This window comes from Salvia miltiorrhiza, chromosome 1, assembly GCF_028751815.1.
Source record: "Salvia miltiorrhiza cultivar Shanhuang (shh) chromosome 1, IMPLAD_Smil_shh, whole genome shotgun sequence".
NCBI lineage: Eukaryota > Viridiplantae > Streptophyta > Magnoliopsida > Lamiales > Lamiaceae > Salvia > Salvia miltiorrhiza.
The window spans coordinates 21163828-21180175 of NC_080387.1; the positions used below are offsets into that span (position 1 = coordinate 21163828).

Below are 16348 nucleotides of genomic sequence, written 5' to 3' on the forward strand. Positions count from 1 at the left end.
TGGAATTAATTTATTATCATTGTTCTTTTTTTTTTAATATAAATTACATGTGTCTATAAAAAAAAAATTGTTCTAAATTATCACAAGTCATGAATTGGTGCAATGGATAAGACCTCATTCATTCTATCTTTGAACTCAATAGTTCAAATCCTATTGCACACATTTTACAAAGTTGCCGACCGGTTTACCACCCCTAATAAATAGTATGAACTCCCAATTGCTATATCATAGCCATTTTCCGGCAAATATAATAAAAACACAAATGCTCTACAAATATATTTGACACGTAACTTTGTTTCTGAAAAATGAAATCGAAGAAGGTTTATAGTTAAAAATCAAAGTTATAAAATGGTATGCAGCCAAGAAACTTTCAACTCCAAATTAAGTGATACAAAAGTAGCAAGTAATTAAAAAAAAACAATATATCAATATTAAACAATTGACACCAAAGCACTGATCAAGCCTTAATGACAATAACATAGTGCACTAGTCCCAAAGCGTCGCCGTCGGTAGTCCGTCGGTATTTTCATCGGAAATAGATGTCGGCTCCGGCGATGTTGCCGGATGACGGTCCGTCGGTATCTACCGACGGAAAATAGTCCGTCGGTGATTTCCGTCGGTGTTCGACCAGTTTTCTTGTAACCGGTCCTATTCGCACAGAAGCCGAACTTCCGGCCTGATCCAGTTCCGCAAAATCTCGGTGCCGCCGCACCCCTCTGAAGAAAGCGTGGCTCGAAATCTACGAGGAGATGAAAATCGAGATCCGGATGAATCTCAAGGCGCGCAGGGTCGAGCGAGCAACCTGCAGAAGTGCGCTGACTTCGCGCACGCCTTCATGCTCCGGATGGATGAGCTCTACGTTTAGTCGTTCGAGATCAAGGACGTGAAGACGTTGAAAGGGGAGCACCTGTCGCGAGCGATCGGGCGGCTGAGCGGGAAAGGGGGCAAAGACGAAATTCGCGGATTCCAAAATTCATATGCTTGGATCGTCAGCTCGCCTCGCTGAAAGGTTTTACTAATTTTTATTTTTATTTTTTCTTTAACTTTGATTGCGTTTTTGATCATTTTTGTTATGAGATAGTAGCTCTTAAATATTGGATTGTGCTAAGACATTGAATTTTTGATAGTTTCTTGTTGATTATAGTGGAATGATTGGTGGCATCATTTTATTGCACACGAACCATTTCTTTTTCACAAAACAGCAGTATTAAAAGAATGCAAACCGGAAAGGACATTTAAGTGTTGAACCGAGTTGGTTTTCGTTGGGGGACACGTGTTCTCATCCAAATGCAATGCGCACGTGCACATATGCCCAGAATAGACTTTATATAAGGTATCTGACGTGGACACAATATTGATCATAGAGCAATCTTTAACAAAAGCAAGTTCTATTGAGAACAAGTTCTATAAATATGACACTAACAGACAATAGTTATACATATTTACCACACACAAAAAAAATAAAAAATGTTTTCGGCTACAAAGGCCTTCATTCTGTGCTACTTAGGTGTTATTATGATTGGAGGCGCAACGCAAGTTAATGCTTCAATTCGTTGTTGTACGTTTGAAGTAAGTATATTTTCATCATCATCACCTTTTATTTTAAGAAAAATTAATTTGCCAATGAGGCGTAAGGTTGAGGCATTCAAAGACTCTCCGTTGTGACAAGTCTTGGCTTGAATCTCGTGTTCGTGCGGTGATGTTTTCTCACTTTTAGATGTTGGTGTTGAGGTTCCGTATACGTGCATAATTGATTATATTGAAATAGCTCTTGTAATTTTAATTGAAAAAAAAAAAGAAAAAGTAGGTAATTTGAATTCCCCCCAACTTATTTCAGGTGGTAAATTCTGCGCACACTAGACTATGCACCAAAAAGACTATGCTGACCATAAATGGACAGTTCCCGGGGCCAACCATATATGCTAGGAGGGGAGATCTGATTACAATGAATATTGTGAATCGCGCCGATCAAAATATCAGCATCCACTGGTAAAAATATGAAATATTATAATGTTGCATTAGTAAGTGGCCCATCGAATTTCGACGGGATCTATTAAAATATAAATTTATAAAATTATTTAATATTATATTTTTTGTTTCATGAATTTCTTTTCACTAAAATAGAGAATTTAATAAAATTATTTTAAAGTAAAAAAGCTGTAATATTTATTTAAAATTAATTTAATTTAAATATCTTATGAAATTTATATGTAAGCAGAGTTTCAACCCACAAAATATTAAAAGAAAAATTGGAACAATTATTTGAAACGTATCTAAATTAAATGCATGTAGTTGGAATCAGTAACTAAAAAAATAAGAAAAAACAATAAAATAAACTCATTAATGACTTAAGCTACCAAAGTTTGAATAAATTATCAAATTTGACACGTAAAGTTATCCATGACTAAAAACAGATTTCAGTAGATATAATCCTATATTTGAAAGAGATTGTCCCTGATTTTTATTTATTTTCATAGCAAAACAAACACTCACAGAGAATTGCCTTCTCTAAAACCGAATTGAAATTTTAGTGAAATCCGATGGACTCGTAATTATTCCAGCTATAGGAAACTAATTGCCCGTATTTTTTTTTTTCTGAAATGAGTTTGCCTTCAATTACGTGTTCCCCAAGTTTAATTACTATTAGCCTAGTGTCATTGCAAAGCTCATTAGATGGATCAATATTTCTAAAAAACATGATTATGCATCCCTCTTAATTTCATGACTCGGCAATCCTGAACACTTGATCGTGTTTAGATATTCATCCGAGAATACATGTTCATCGAGGTTCACTTGTCCATCTTCTTTGCGAATGCTGTTTGAACTTAGGCAAACCCTTTCTTTGATGGACATTATAGACATGACATAGTTATTTATCGTATCAACCATCTCATTGGTGGGGGGCCAAGATAGCTCTATTCTTAAACATTTATGGGTCAAATGCATTATATGCGTTTTCCATTATAGCTGCAATAGGATTTGTTGCATAATGCACGTATAAGAATGTATTTTGATAATGTCAACAGTCACCTATTTTAAGTATTCATTATGCAAATTCGTTGGTTTCTTCTGTATCCAAACCAAAAGCATTTGCCTATTTTTTATGATAAAATTATTATATGTAATATGTATATTTGAAATCAAAATGTACTTTCATCAAATGTGTACTCATTCATATTCTGTACAAAGGAAGACAATTAATCAAAACTTAAACAACAAAATAATGAATTTTAGCTAATGAGAAAAATATATTAGACCAGCCCTTCTGACCATATACATACATACATACATACATACATACATAAAGATAATTTGTAATTTTTAATATATTTTAATATTTTTTTTTCTATTTTCTGAAATGGAGGACGAACTCAAAACAAAATAAACTTGCATTTTTTAATTTTCAAAATTAATAGCTATACAAAATTACACTTTGTGGCAATCTAATGGTATACCAAATTTAGAGTGTGTAGCCCTAGGCAACAGTAATGATGTTATATCCATATAAAAAGAAAATTCCTCCCTACACCACTATCAACCACAACCATTATTTTTTCGTAAATCATTCTTTGCTCATTTGTTAAATAGGGATATAGACATATAGTTTAACATTGTCTTCTATCATTTCTTCCATGTTTTTTTCATAAATCATTCTTCGCTCATCTATCAAAGAGGGATATAGACATATAGTTTAAGGTTGTCTTCTTTCATTTCTTCCATGTTGTAAGACATCTCTTCTAATATCAATAGATTCTCTGAATCAGATATGACAGTTTCGTTTGATAACGACATGGTAGGAAAATTGGTTAAACTAGTGAAATTAGCAATAAACAACTTCTCAATTTCAACCAATGTTATTATTTGATCATCTGTGAACTGCAAATCTGTTTAAAAAAATCATTAGAACACTGTAATATTTAAATCAAAACTATAAACTATAAATCTTAGAAATATTCATAAATTATTTTTATTCAAAATTAATTAAAATTTTGAAAAAAAAAAATGAATGTTGAAAAAATATTTAACTTGGGATATGTAATTGAAACTCATATGTTAACTAATTAGTATTTCGATGTATATGATCTGCATATGAATCTAAAATTCGTTGGAATAAATTGATGTATATATTCTGCATATTAATATATGTAAAATTCGTTGGAGCATTATATTATTATTAATTGTACAACTTGAAACTCAAAAAATTCATATTAATATTATATTCGTTGGAGTAACTTACATATATTATATAAGTTATATTATTGATTTTTTATATATATAGATTTATATATTATTGATTTTTATAGATTTTTTAATGGATGAAGTTTGATTAGAGGTGGAGATTGATTAGAGATATTGAAAAATATAAGAATAAATGAGAATTGAGGAAAATTGAAATAAAGTGATTATACGGCGCCACGTAGGATAGAGTTTATTTTGCTTTTATATATATATATATAGATTCTTGTTAGAAAATGGGGGTGATTATATAGTGGTTTGAGTGTGGTGAGTGATTGTAGTGAAGTGATGTAGAGAATATTGTGAGTGTAGTGTGTGTAGAAGATGGAGCTCTTGTCTCCAAAGAACTTAGATAATATTAGATAGAGTGATGTTTTTTGAGATAGTTATAAACAGGGTCGGCCCTGACATTTCGGGGGCCCTAGGCGAAAAGGAAAAAAAGGGGCCCCTATAACTATAAAAGTGCAATAAACTAAAAAACAATAATGAAATAATTACAAAAATAACTTAGATCTTCTAGCATTTTGAGAAACAAAATCATCATAATGAGAATATGCAAAATGTTTACCAAATTCATCTACGGGGAATGTAAGATTATACTCTCTTAGGGGACCTTTCTCAATCAATATATCTCTAGTTTTATTATCAATATTATCCCAAGTTCTTGGATCAAATATATTCAAAGTAACATCATCAATTTCTATATGCAAAGCACCATTCTCATTGTCATTCTCATTCTCATTATCATCCTCATCTACATCAATTTCTTTGTTCAAAGCATTATTTTCATTCTCAATAATAGCGTCAACCTCTTCATTTTCAATCACATCAACTTCTTTCAATGAAGAACTAGAACTAGGTATAAGAAACTTATGAATGGCTCCTTTTTTTAGTTTTAATCACCTCATCAATTCTTTTTATTTTATTTCTTTTTTGACTACCCGATGCATATTTTCTAGGCAACATAATATCCACAATAAATTTCAACCTCAATAAAACAAATAAACAATAACAATTACTCAATTAACAAATAAATTCTAATTAAAATCAAAATCAAATTTCAAAGAATCAAAATAAACACAGCAGCCAACAAAATACCTTAAACTTCTAAGTTCTAACTCAAAGCAATTAAATTTAAATTGGAAACAACACACCAGTTTGCAATTCCGGCAGAGGCGCAGCTACAGGCCGGAGCACCGGCGACGGGCGACCAGAACGCAGTAGCCAGCAGAGCAGAGCCAAGAGAGTTGAGAGATGGAGAGAGTGGAGTGTCGAGAGAGAGTCAGAGAGAGTGCAGGGCCGATAAAACCGTTTGGGGGAGAGAGAGAGAGAGAGAATAGAGATGAGAGCATAGAGAGAGCCGATTGGAAAATTAAATTTTAAAAAAAAAAATTGTTGAGCTGCTGGGCTGGCTTGCTGCATCTGTCCATCTCCCACAATAGCAAATTTTTTTTTTTTTTACTAGGGTATAATACAAATGGGCCTAAATTTTGGGGCCCCCAAAAATTGGGGGCCCTGGGCCATTGCCCCGCTTCATTCACTAAAGGGCCGACCCTAGTTATAAATCTCACAAGAGCTCTATTTATAGGTGTGGGAAGATCTATCTAGATCCCACTACATTAATTTGTATCTAGAATTCTCTACTAGCATCTGCTTAAGGAATTCTCTAGATACTATATGAAAAATATCTAATCTCTAGAATGCTCGTACTTGTTCTAGGTATTATTTAGAATACTCAAGAATATACATAGCTTATTTTCACCTAGAATACTCTAGAATATACATAACTTATTCTCACCAAGAATATTCTAGATAAATGCATCACACTTGAATAATTGTCATGTCATGCATACTGAAGTTAAGCATGGTAATTATAGGCATGGAGTAAAAATGCCCCAGTATCCATGGTCAGATGGCACCAACTATGTGACGCAGTGCCCAATTGAACCTGGACAAAAGTTTACCCAACAAATTATTCTCTCCGACGAGGAAGGCACATTGTGGTGGCACGCTCACAGCGATTGGGCTCGGAATTCTGTGTATGGCGCCATTGTCATTCTACCGCCCAGGACTGAGTCTTTTCCTTTCCCCATCCCTCATGCCCATTTTCCCCCCATCCTAATAGGTATATCATGCGCACGTGTGTGTGTGTTGATTTCATCTTAATTAATTAATTAATTAATATTGTTGCAGGAGAGTGGTGGAATACCGAGATTGAAACAGTCTTCAAGGAGTTTCTCGAGACTGGAGGAGATCCTGAAGTTTCTAATGCTTTCCTCTTCAATGGCCAACCAGGAGACTTGTATCCATGCTCAAACCAAGGTAATTAATTAAAAATTGCTCACATTAATTATATTACTTAACAAAAACTATTGTGCGCGCAGATACGTACAAGTTGCGAGTGGAATATGGGAAAACTTACTTGATCAAATTGGTTAATGCGGCGCTGGACAACATCATGTTCTTCAAAATTGCCAACCACGAGCTCACCGTGGTTGGCGCTGACGGCGCCTACACGAAGCCGTTGACGACCGATTACGTTGCGATTCCCCCCGGCCAGACCCTCGACTTGCTGCTGGAGGCTAACCAGCCACCCAGCCATTATTACATGGCCACCAGAATGTACACCAGCAAAGACGTCCACAGCCCCACCACCCCCACCACAGCAATCATCGAGTACGTGGGGAACTACACACCGCCGCCATCACCGCTTCTTCCAAGTTTACCCGATGTCAAAGACTCAGCGGCGGTCAACAACTTCATCAACCGACTGAGAAGTCTAGGAAACGACGTGGATGTTCCTAAGAAGGTGGAGGAATTCATGTACTACACTCTATCGATGAATCTAATGCCGTGTCTGAAAAGCACGTGTTCGGAGTCGACTAGGCTGCTGTCAAGCGTGAACAACGTGTCGTTCGTGCTTCCCCGATTCCGACTGGACATTCTACAGGCTTATTACAGAGGGATCAATGGAATTTACACAGAGGATTTCCCAGACTTCCCGCATTTATCTTACGACTTCACCGGCGTTGTGCTACCCGAAGAAGAGGCGGGGACGAGCTTCGGAACAGGGGTTCGGATGCTAGAGTATAACACCACGGTGGAAGTGGTGCTTCAAGGAGCCAACCATCTCATCGATCATCCCATACATCTACACGGATACAGGTTCTACGTGGTCGGATCCGGTTTAGGGAACTACAACAGAATCAGGGATGTGGCCAACTACAATTTGGTCGACCCGCCGTTGATGCAAACCATTGTAGTGCCCAAAAGCGGATGGGCCGCAATAAGATTTAAGGCAAACAATCCGGGAGTGTGGTACATGCATTGCCATATCGAGCGTCATATCAGCTGGGGAATGGGAATGGTGTTCATCGTCAAAGACGGGGAACGTCCCCATGAGAAGATGTTGCCACCTCCGCCGGATATGCCACGTTGCTGAAAAATCTTCTTCTACTTTTCCCATGAATAAAAGTCCGAATCGTCTTCTGCTTCCATATTAATTACTGTGTATGCCCATCATATCTACCTATACTAATATAAAAATGGAACTATCACTACTACAAATATGAGCATTCTGCACTGTAGAGAATAGGTATGTAGAGAAAGACCCCCTTTTTTTCTCTACGTAGTCTGTAGTTTCCATAGACTACAGTGTCACGCACATACTCTACAGTCTTCACATGTAGTCTATAGTGTGCAATAGGTAATTTGTTTTTCATTGTAGTGTACGTATGTTTACTTTTGTCTACGGTTTTAATGGATCTGTGCATTGTATGTCTTATATTCGCTTTTATACACTGCAATGTAAACTGTAGTCCTTATGAAAATTAGGCTACGATTTTATCATTATTAATGTTTTATATATAAAACCCTAGTAACATTATTAATGTTCACACCTATTTTAAAATGCTAAATACAAAACAAAATTAAAATACAATAAATTTTATTCCATTCAAAATAAAAATATTTCATTAACAATCTTGTAGCAAGTAATACAAATTTCATACCTAAAATTAACAACAAAGTACCAAATATCAAGTACATATCATCAATTGATTTAAAATTGAAAATACCAAGTATGACATAGGTAAAGTAGAAATCTATCAACTAATCAAGCATGATCGCGATAGAAAAAATTATCAATTGCTGCTTAATAGCAATAAGTTGTGCTCCAAGATGCAACTGATTATTTGCAATTTACTCCTTTTCAAGACCTTCCGAACATACTGTGACGATCCTTGGGTCAGGGGCATACAAGCAGATCGCATACAGGCCTAATACAATTTTGACTTACAAGGTACATGTTCAAAAAAGAAGGGATTTAATTTTGCAAGAAGAGGGGTGTATTCGTTCAGGATTTCTGGATTTTAGAAATCTACCGATTTTACACAGAATCTTCATAATTCTACAGGAATCTATAAAGATTTTGGACGGATTTTAACAAGAATTGCTCGTGATTTTTCCAGATTTGAAATCAAAAAATAAGCGGTCGTTGCAAGCCCGTGAGCGCTGGACCGATTCCCAGCGATCGCTGGATACTCAAAATTATTGCCAGCGACCGCTGGGTGCGACTAACAGAGATATAAGTATGGGTACATGCATGCGTAGCGCTTGTCCAGAATTTTAATTAGCATACGAAAATAATATTTTCTTTATTTTCACCCTCTCCAATATTACTTTATATTCTTGGCCAGCGGGCGCTGGCTTCTTGAGCCGCGTCCGCTGGAACCCAGCCGGCGCTGGATAATCTGAAGATTTTTGAATTCTCATGGTTTGAGGTCGGATTTGTTCATGTGTATTTTTTGAACGAAATCAATGAAAATCATTCCAATTTTAAAATCCATAGATTGTTATCTGTTTAAAAACATATTTTCTAACACCCCAAGCCACGTGGGCTAATATGCCTCACACATGGAAACCATCAATATCCAAAGAAAACAAAAGTTTACCTGAATTTGCTCTTTGTTTAATTCCAACTGTGATGTTGGAAATGGTTTCTTCTAAATGAATCCCAGAAAAATTGCCCATGCTAGGGACTGTTTCATTTCATCGCCTAATAAATTTATCAGTACATAATATTTTCAAAAAATAAAAAATTTAAAAAAAAAAATCAAAGATTATTAACTTACTATAGGATCACTTCAATGTCCTCTCCGGGAGCTTGGCCCATGCTAGATCCGTCATAGTTCCATCGCTAATAAGGTCAGCAAGAGTCTGCAAATGTGAAATACCTTATCTCTTTAATTTTCTTAAATCAAGAAGAAATATTGTGTAATAAAAAGGTAAATCTTTAAGTGAATTTTATTATCATCCTCGCTATGCTTCTAAGAATCTTAACAGTCAAAGATCCAGATTCTTGTTTACTTAACCAAAACAAACAGAAATAAGAAGAAGATGAAAAAAATTGAAAATAAATAAATAAACAAGACAACATGAATTACGGAGACAAACAAACAAACAAATCGAACCACTAAAAAACATGTTAAGCTTATAAGAGATCAAAAGGAAGTAAATCAGTGCATCATCAAAATTCTTCGTACTCAATCCAATCAAACGTATCAATGTATCATCAAAAGATCTTTAAACTTGAAATCTACAAAGTATTGATTAAAATATGATATAATTACATTTCCCAACCTTTTCATCTTTTTCATCTATTGTGACTCCAAACAAAAAGATTTAATCAGCTGCACTCACCTGCAAATGGCTCTTGACATGAGCAATATTCAGCCCTTTGATGCCCATAAATTGAAGCACTAATTTTGGCCTAGCTCCTTCATCAAATAAAAACAAATATGAGATCAAAATTCAAAATGCTGAAAAAAAGTAGACAAAATGAAAATCTGACCGGCGTAGGGAGCACGCGGCGCGACGACGAAGCAAAACTGATGAGAGCAGAGTGAGGGGGTAGTAGCGATGACACTACTCGTCAGGCAGAGGAAGAAGGCGGCGGCGGTTTGAAGCAGACAGGCGGCAGAGGGATTACGACGGGTTTGAGGGGGGAAAGGGGCTAGGGTTAGAGTGGGTGGGTGGGAGGGACTTAGTGAACTGAAATTATAGTGGGTAAGTTACGTATAGGGCTGGAAAATCGGGTACCCGCGGGTACCCTACCCGCAAAATGCGGGTACCCGCGGGACGAAAACCGCCGAAAAGGGCACCCTCACCCGACCCTCTTCATCGATGCGGGTACCCGAATACCCGCAGCGGATACCCGCTGCGGGTATGAGGGTACCCTCACAGTCCCGCGATTTTGATTTTAATTGTAATTTTGCGGGTTTTTGGTCCCGCTGGAGGGTATTTCGTCCCGCGAGAGGGTATTTCGTCCCGCATTTCACAAAAAAAAATTGAAATACCTATTTAGAGTGAATGAAAGAGGTCAATCAAAAGCAATGAGATTATTCCAGGATTCGAGAATTGATGAACACAATAGGGTTCTTAACAATCAAAAGAGGGGAAATCGGAAATTTTCAATCGCAAGGAAAATCCGACCCCAAACAACGCCAATCGCAGCAAAATCTCACTGAGAAGTTACGAATCAAAAGCAGTAAACACAATTACCTGGACAATGCTGAGCATCAATCGCCTTGAACGCGAAATTGACGCGGGAGCCTGACGAAGGGGAGGTGAGGGAGAGCGAATGCCAGCTGCCGATGTCGACGATGCGGAGGAGGGAGAGATCAAAGTAGCGACGTGCCGGGTGGCGACGGCAGTCAGCACAGCAGCGTCGAGGGGGTGGCGACGGGCCGGCGCGGGGCAGCGGCGGCGACGGCGAAGTCGAGAAGGGAGAGAGTCGAGAGCCAAGGCAGCGGCCAGGCCCAGGGCAGCAGGAACGAAATAGGGGAAAAATTAGGGCTAGGAGAGTTTTGGGGGTTTAATTCCTAAAAACCTAAATAAAAGTATTAATTTTAATTTTATAATTGTTAAATTTGCGGGTAGTGCGGGTATCCGCGGGTATACCCGAGGGTACCCTCTACCCGCAATTTTCGAGGATCCAATACCCGCACCCGACCCTCCACCCGAATTTTGCGGGTATCGGGTACCCGATACCCGCGCGGGTATCGGGACGGGTGAGGGTATACCCGATACCCGCAACCCGATTTTCCACCCCTAGTTACGTACGTAGGAAGAATGAGCTATTTTGAATTGAAATTGACAGTATAAAATGTTAATAAATTCTTTGAAATTAAAATAAATATAGTGCGACTATTTTGTTGAAGTTTGTGATTGCTACTTAGAGCATCCACAATGGTGGGTGCGATGGCCGGATCGAACCCGGCCTATCGCACCCACCAGCGATGCCGCACCCGGGTGCGAAGGAGGGGGCGAAGGAGGGAGGCGAAGCTACGCACTCGTGTATTTCGGGTGCGATGGAGGGGGCGTGTAAAACACGCGCCCCTTTTCGGCCGAAAAAAAAAAAAATTTAAAAACTAGCCGTTTTTCGACCGTTTTTTTTTCCGTTGCTGATATTTTTTTTTTTTTTTTTGTAATTTCTATACTCCCTCTATATATACATATACAACCTCATTCTCTTCTTCATCATCTATCATTCATCCATTCTCCTCATTCATCCATTCCCCTCATCTTCTAAATTATTTCAACAAATAGCAATGGAAGGCGATTGGAGCAACTATTGGCGTGAACATCCTCAAAATCCATCCCCCGGCGAATCAAATGCTTCCAGGCAAGGATTCTCGCCGTTCACGCAAGAATCCAATGCCTTTCAAGCGGCGGGCACCAATTTGAACCCCCGTTTTGCCGCCGTTGCCGAGCCCGAGCCCGACGTGGAGGAGATTGCTTCTATGCCGGCGGCATCCAAACGTAGCAACTATTATCCGGCAGAAACGGTGCTAATTTGCCGTTTGTATTGCGAGCACACCCACGACTCTGTGGTGGGTGCCGATCAAAAAGGGGCGAAGTTTTGGGGCTCCATCTGCGCCGAGTACAACGCTAAAAGGCCCGAAGGATCTATTTCACGCGACGTCACGCAAATCAAATCTCACTTTCAACGGGTGTCGAAGGATACGAAGAGGTTTGAGGCCATGCACAAAAAATGCCATGATCAATGGAAATCAGGCATGAGTGATATTCAAATCCTGGAGCAAGCAGAGGCAATGTGGCTAGCCGAGTACCGTGTTCCGTTCCGGTATTCGCATGCATGGAAGATCTTGCGCGAGTCGAAGAAATTTTCAAGTCTCGGCGGGGATGTTCACTCCGATGTCCATTCGGACAAACGATCAAAGGGGTCCGACGGTCTTCCAACAACGACTTCTAGTGACGCCTCTATCTCCACCCGGCCCCAAGGCCAAAAGGCGGCCAAGCGAGACAAGCGCAAAGGCAAGAAAAAGGCCGAAGAGACGTCGGAGGATAACCAAAAAGCTCTCGGGTACATGGCGAATATGGTGAATGCAATGGAAACATTCTCCCAAGTTCAACGTGACCTCGCCGATAGCATGTTGATGAGCCGGGACACCTCTCAAATGAATCCCGACGAATTGGCGTTTCACATGTGCAAGATGGCGGAGATCAAGCAACGACACAACATCCCGTAGATTTTTAGGATTTTTTATTTTATGTTTGTTTTAATTTAAGTAATTTAGGATTTTAATTTCTTGTATTTCTTTTATTTCTAACAATGTAGGATTTGAATTTTAATTCAATGAAATTTTAATTTCTTAATTATTGTAAAATGGAAACTAGAATAAAACTAATTCAAAAATAAAATAAAATCTATTGCACCCATAGTGAGTGCAATACCATTGTGGGAGTGGGTGCAATAGAAGTGGGACTCATGGTATTGCACCCACTATGGGTGCAAGCATTGTGGATGCTCTTAGAAGTCAGCTCCTTGAATTCTACTCCCTTCATTAGTTAATTTCTTATTTTTTATATATTTTTATGTAATGTAATTTATTTTATTTAATATTAAAATAATTTTAAATAAAAGTAATAATTCTATTATAAATTATTTCTTATTTAAAAATTTTATTTTAAAAAAATTAAAAATTCATTTTAATAATTATTTAAATAATATTTAGATAAAAAATATTATACAATATAAATACTTCTTCTATATTTATAACAAATAAATTCATAGTTGTTAAATGCTTAATAAAAAAAATAAAAAAAATAAAAAAGTTGTTAAATGCTTAAATGATTAATAAAAATTATTACAAAATAAATTCACTCTTTAAAATTTTACATGCAATGTAAATTATCTTATTTAATATTTAAATGATTTAAAAACAACTATGATATACAATACTCCCTCCGTCCATGAAAGAACTTCCTAGGAGGGAGTGGCACGGGTTTTAAGAAAAAATATTATTAAGTGTATTGAGAGTGGATGAAAGGTAGTTGAGTGTATTGAGAGTAGTGAAAAGGTGTTATAATTAATATTGAAAGTTGTGAAAAGTGAAAAGTAAGAGGATTATAAGTGGTGGGGTATAGTCCAAAAATAGGTAAGAAGTTCTTTTGTGGACATCCCAAAAAGGAAATATAGGAAGTTCTTTCGTGGACGGAGGGAGTATAAATTAATTATTTAAAATCTTTAATTTTTTTATATTTATAAATTATATCTTAATTACTCCCTCCGTCCCAGGCCAATAGGCCCAGTTCATTTCGGCACGGAGATTAAGAAACTCAATTTTTAGTAGGTAAATGGTGTGGTCCACCAATAATTAAAGATTTAACTGTTCCCTTATTTTTCCTTAATCTCATTTGATTACTTTCATCATTTAAATGCAGAAATCCTTTCTTCCTTTCTTCATCATATACTGCCGAAATTCATTATTCTTCAAGTTTTTCAAGCAACAACTAATCAAGAACCCATTTCACAAAAATCATTCAGCAAATTTTCTTTCTGCGAGTCAAATTCTCCAAATGATCCATCAATTCGACATTAGCATTTGTCGAGCCAGTTAGGGCTTGAACATGCCAAGAAAAGCCTGCGAAATTGGCATCTGGAACAGTGATATCCTCGAAGCCATAATCGTAGAGCCAATTCGTGTTCTCAGGTGAAACCATCTCCGATCAAAGCCAGAAGGTGCTTCTCCGGCGTTAGGGCAAAACGGAAGATCAAATTGAGCAGGGAACAATTCAGCAAATTATGAGAGAAAATTCCAAAAAATCAAGAACAGAAAATTGCTCCAACTAATCAAGAAACAATAACTCATTTCACAAAAATCAACGAAAATCAATTGATAATTACCCATTTCATGAAAATTTCTAAGAACTCATTTATAGCAACAAATCAAGAACCCAGATCTGCAACCCACTCTAAGAAATCATCGTCTCCCTCACCAGATCTGGGGATCCCGGTGTACGAGGCTGATGGAGGCGGTGGAGACCGAAGACGCGGTGGAGATGGTGGAGGGTAGAGGCGGTGAAGGCGGTACACGCGGTGGAGGCGCTCGCCGCTAGAGACGGCGGCAGAGGTAGAAGAAAAGGGTGGAGAGGAGGCGGCTTGAGGCGGCGGCGGATCTGTGTGGCCGGACCTCACTTCGCCGCGATTGGCGTCGTTTTCTTCATCTTCGTCGGCGCTGCTGCTGGCCGAGGAGGAGGACGAAGAAGATGCCGCGGAGGAGGAGCCGCTGGAGGATGAGGAGGAGGAAGACGACGGCGAAGCGGAGGAGCTCTGGAGAGTCAGCGGTTAAGAGAGAGAAGGGGGAGGGGGCGGCGGTGACGGAGAACGGCGGCGGTGGGGAAGTTGACGGAAAGGGCAAGGGGGAAGGGGAAGGTTCCCGGAGAGAGAGAGGAGAAAAATCTGAAGTGAAATTATTTTGAATGAGTAGATTAAGGGGTATATCTCCTTTAATTAAGTAACTATTGAATTTTATTAAAGCCCTAATTATTTCCAATTTTAGACTGGGCCTATTGGAGTGGGACGTCCCAAAAAGGAAAGTGAGCCTATTGGAGTGGGACGGAGGGAGTATTATTTAAGTAATTATAAATAAAAGTCATTATTTAAAAATATAGATCATTCCTTTTTTATACTAATATAAAAATGGAACTATCACTACTACAAATTATCTCATACTCTACACTAGTATGAGCATTCTGCACTGTAGAGAATAGGTATGTAGAGAAAGACTCCACTTTTTCTCTACGGTTGTAAAACTGTAGTCTATAGTTGACATAGACTACAGTGGTCACGCACATACTCTACAGTCTTCACCTGTAGTCTATAGTATGCAATAGACTACACTTCAAAACCGGAGGCGGTGGAGGCACTTGATCTGTGTTTGGGGGTGGCGCCGGCGACAACAAGGAGGGAGATGAGCTGGGGTTTGGGGAACGGGGCCTGGGGATGGGGAGGCGCTCGACGCTGTGGGAGGCGTGAAGGGTGCACCAGGACTGGGTGAGGCGGTGGAGGTTGACGTTGGGGGTGAGGTCGGCGTCGGAGAGGGGAGATTTTCCAGTGCTGGAGCGAGGGGTTGTTCAAATTTTTTTTTTAGGAAGTCAATTTAATTTCTGGGTAAAACGACGTTATTTTTCCCAAGTGTAAAAAATGTCACGAGTAATGCCATGTTGTTAGGTCCCGGGGGTCTCAAATAGGTGTATGGGGGGGGAAATACACCTATGGGCTATTTTTCTTTTCCTCAAAGAAAGAGATCTCAAGATAGAGATCTAAACGAAACTTTACATGCAAACACAGACGCCTGTTAACTGAAAGCAGTTTTGACCAAACAGGGTTGACGACTGATACTGAAAGCTCTCCAGTAAGGAGTTATCAGTTAAGTTGCTGGAACTTAACTGATGCACTTATGGGCTTCAGTCGAGTTTGCCAAAATAGAGATGATAACACTCTTCCTGACTATCAAAAGATAGATCAGTCAGACTGATATCATACGCAGCGGAAATTAAACTTAGTTTCGCAATAGCCTCGGTTGAGCACGTTGTTGGTCTTAGGTTTCTCTTTGCAGTTATTCAGTATTCAGTTTATCAATTGAAACAACACAAGTAGGAAAGTAAAACTGAAAGCTGTAAACAACACAGAGACTTTTACGTGGTTCGAAAAAAACCCTTTCCTACATCCACGGTCGGTTGATCAGACCAACAATCCACTCCGCAAGTGCTTAACAGGTGCACTGCAAACCAAACCGTGTGCTTG

The 16348-nt window shown here is 38.5% G+C and overlaps 2 protein-coding genes across 3 annotated transcripts; both read left to right on the forward strand.

The window, feature by feature from the left end:
- The first annotated feature begins 648 nt into the window (after window positions 1-648).
- LOC131006961 (putative laccase-9) lies at window positions 649-8020 on the forward strand. 2 transcript variants are annotated; one of them, XM_057934102.1, is made up of 5 exons: window positions 649-1569; window positions 1838-1989; window positions 6114-6361; window positions 6430-6558; window positions 6621-8020. In XM_057934102.1, exons 1-5 carry the CDS (start codon window positions 1468-1470, stop codon window positions 7676-7678), a joined length of 1689 nt encoding a protein of 562 aa, XP_057790085.1. In that variant the 5' UTR covers window positions 649-1467; the 3' UTR covers window positions 7679-8020. The 2 variants fall into 2 exon arrangements, with proteins under 2 accessions (XP_057790085.1, XP_057790086.1); XM_057934103.1 differs by having other exon boundaries at window positions 649-1009.
- Window positions 8021-12038: 4018 nt separating this feature from the next.
- On the forward strand, window positions 12039-14615 carry LOC130996911 (uncharacterized). The gene is made up of 2 exons (XM_057922219.1): window positions 12039-12573; window positions 14482-14615. Exons 1-2 carry the CDS (start codon window positions 12039-12041, stop codon window positions 14613-14615), a joined length of 669 nt encoding a protein of 222 aa, XP_057778202.1.
- The last annotated feature ends 1733 nt before the right edge of the window (window positions 14616-16348 follow it).

Bases quoted from the DNA above. Each gene is read 5' to 3' on its own strand.
- LOC130996911 (XM_057922219.1), top strand. From the start codon at position 12,039: ATGCCGGCGGCATCCAAACGTAGCAACTATTATCCGGCAGAAACGGTG. The intron at 12,574-14,481 runs GCAAGAAAAAGG...ACTCATTTATAG, and splicing joins CAAGCGAGACAAGCGCAAAG to CAACAAATCAAGAACCCAGA.
- LOC131006961 (XM_057934102.1), top strand. From the start codon at position 1,468: ATGTTTTCGGCTACAAAGGCCTTCATTCTGTGCTACTTAGGTGTTATT. The intron at 1,570-1,837 runs GTAAGTATATTT...AACTTATTTCAG, and splicing joins TTCGTTGTTGTACGTTTGAA to GTGGTAAATTCTGCGCACAC. The intron at 6,362-6,429 runs GTATATCATGCG...ATATTGTTGCAG, and splicing joins TTTTCCCCCCATCCTAATAG to GAGAGTGGTGGAATACCGAG.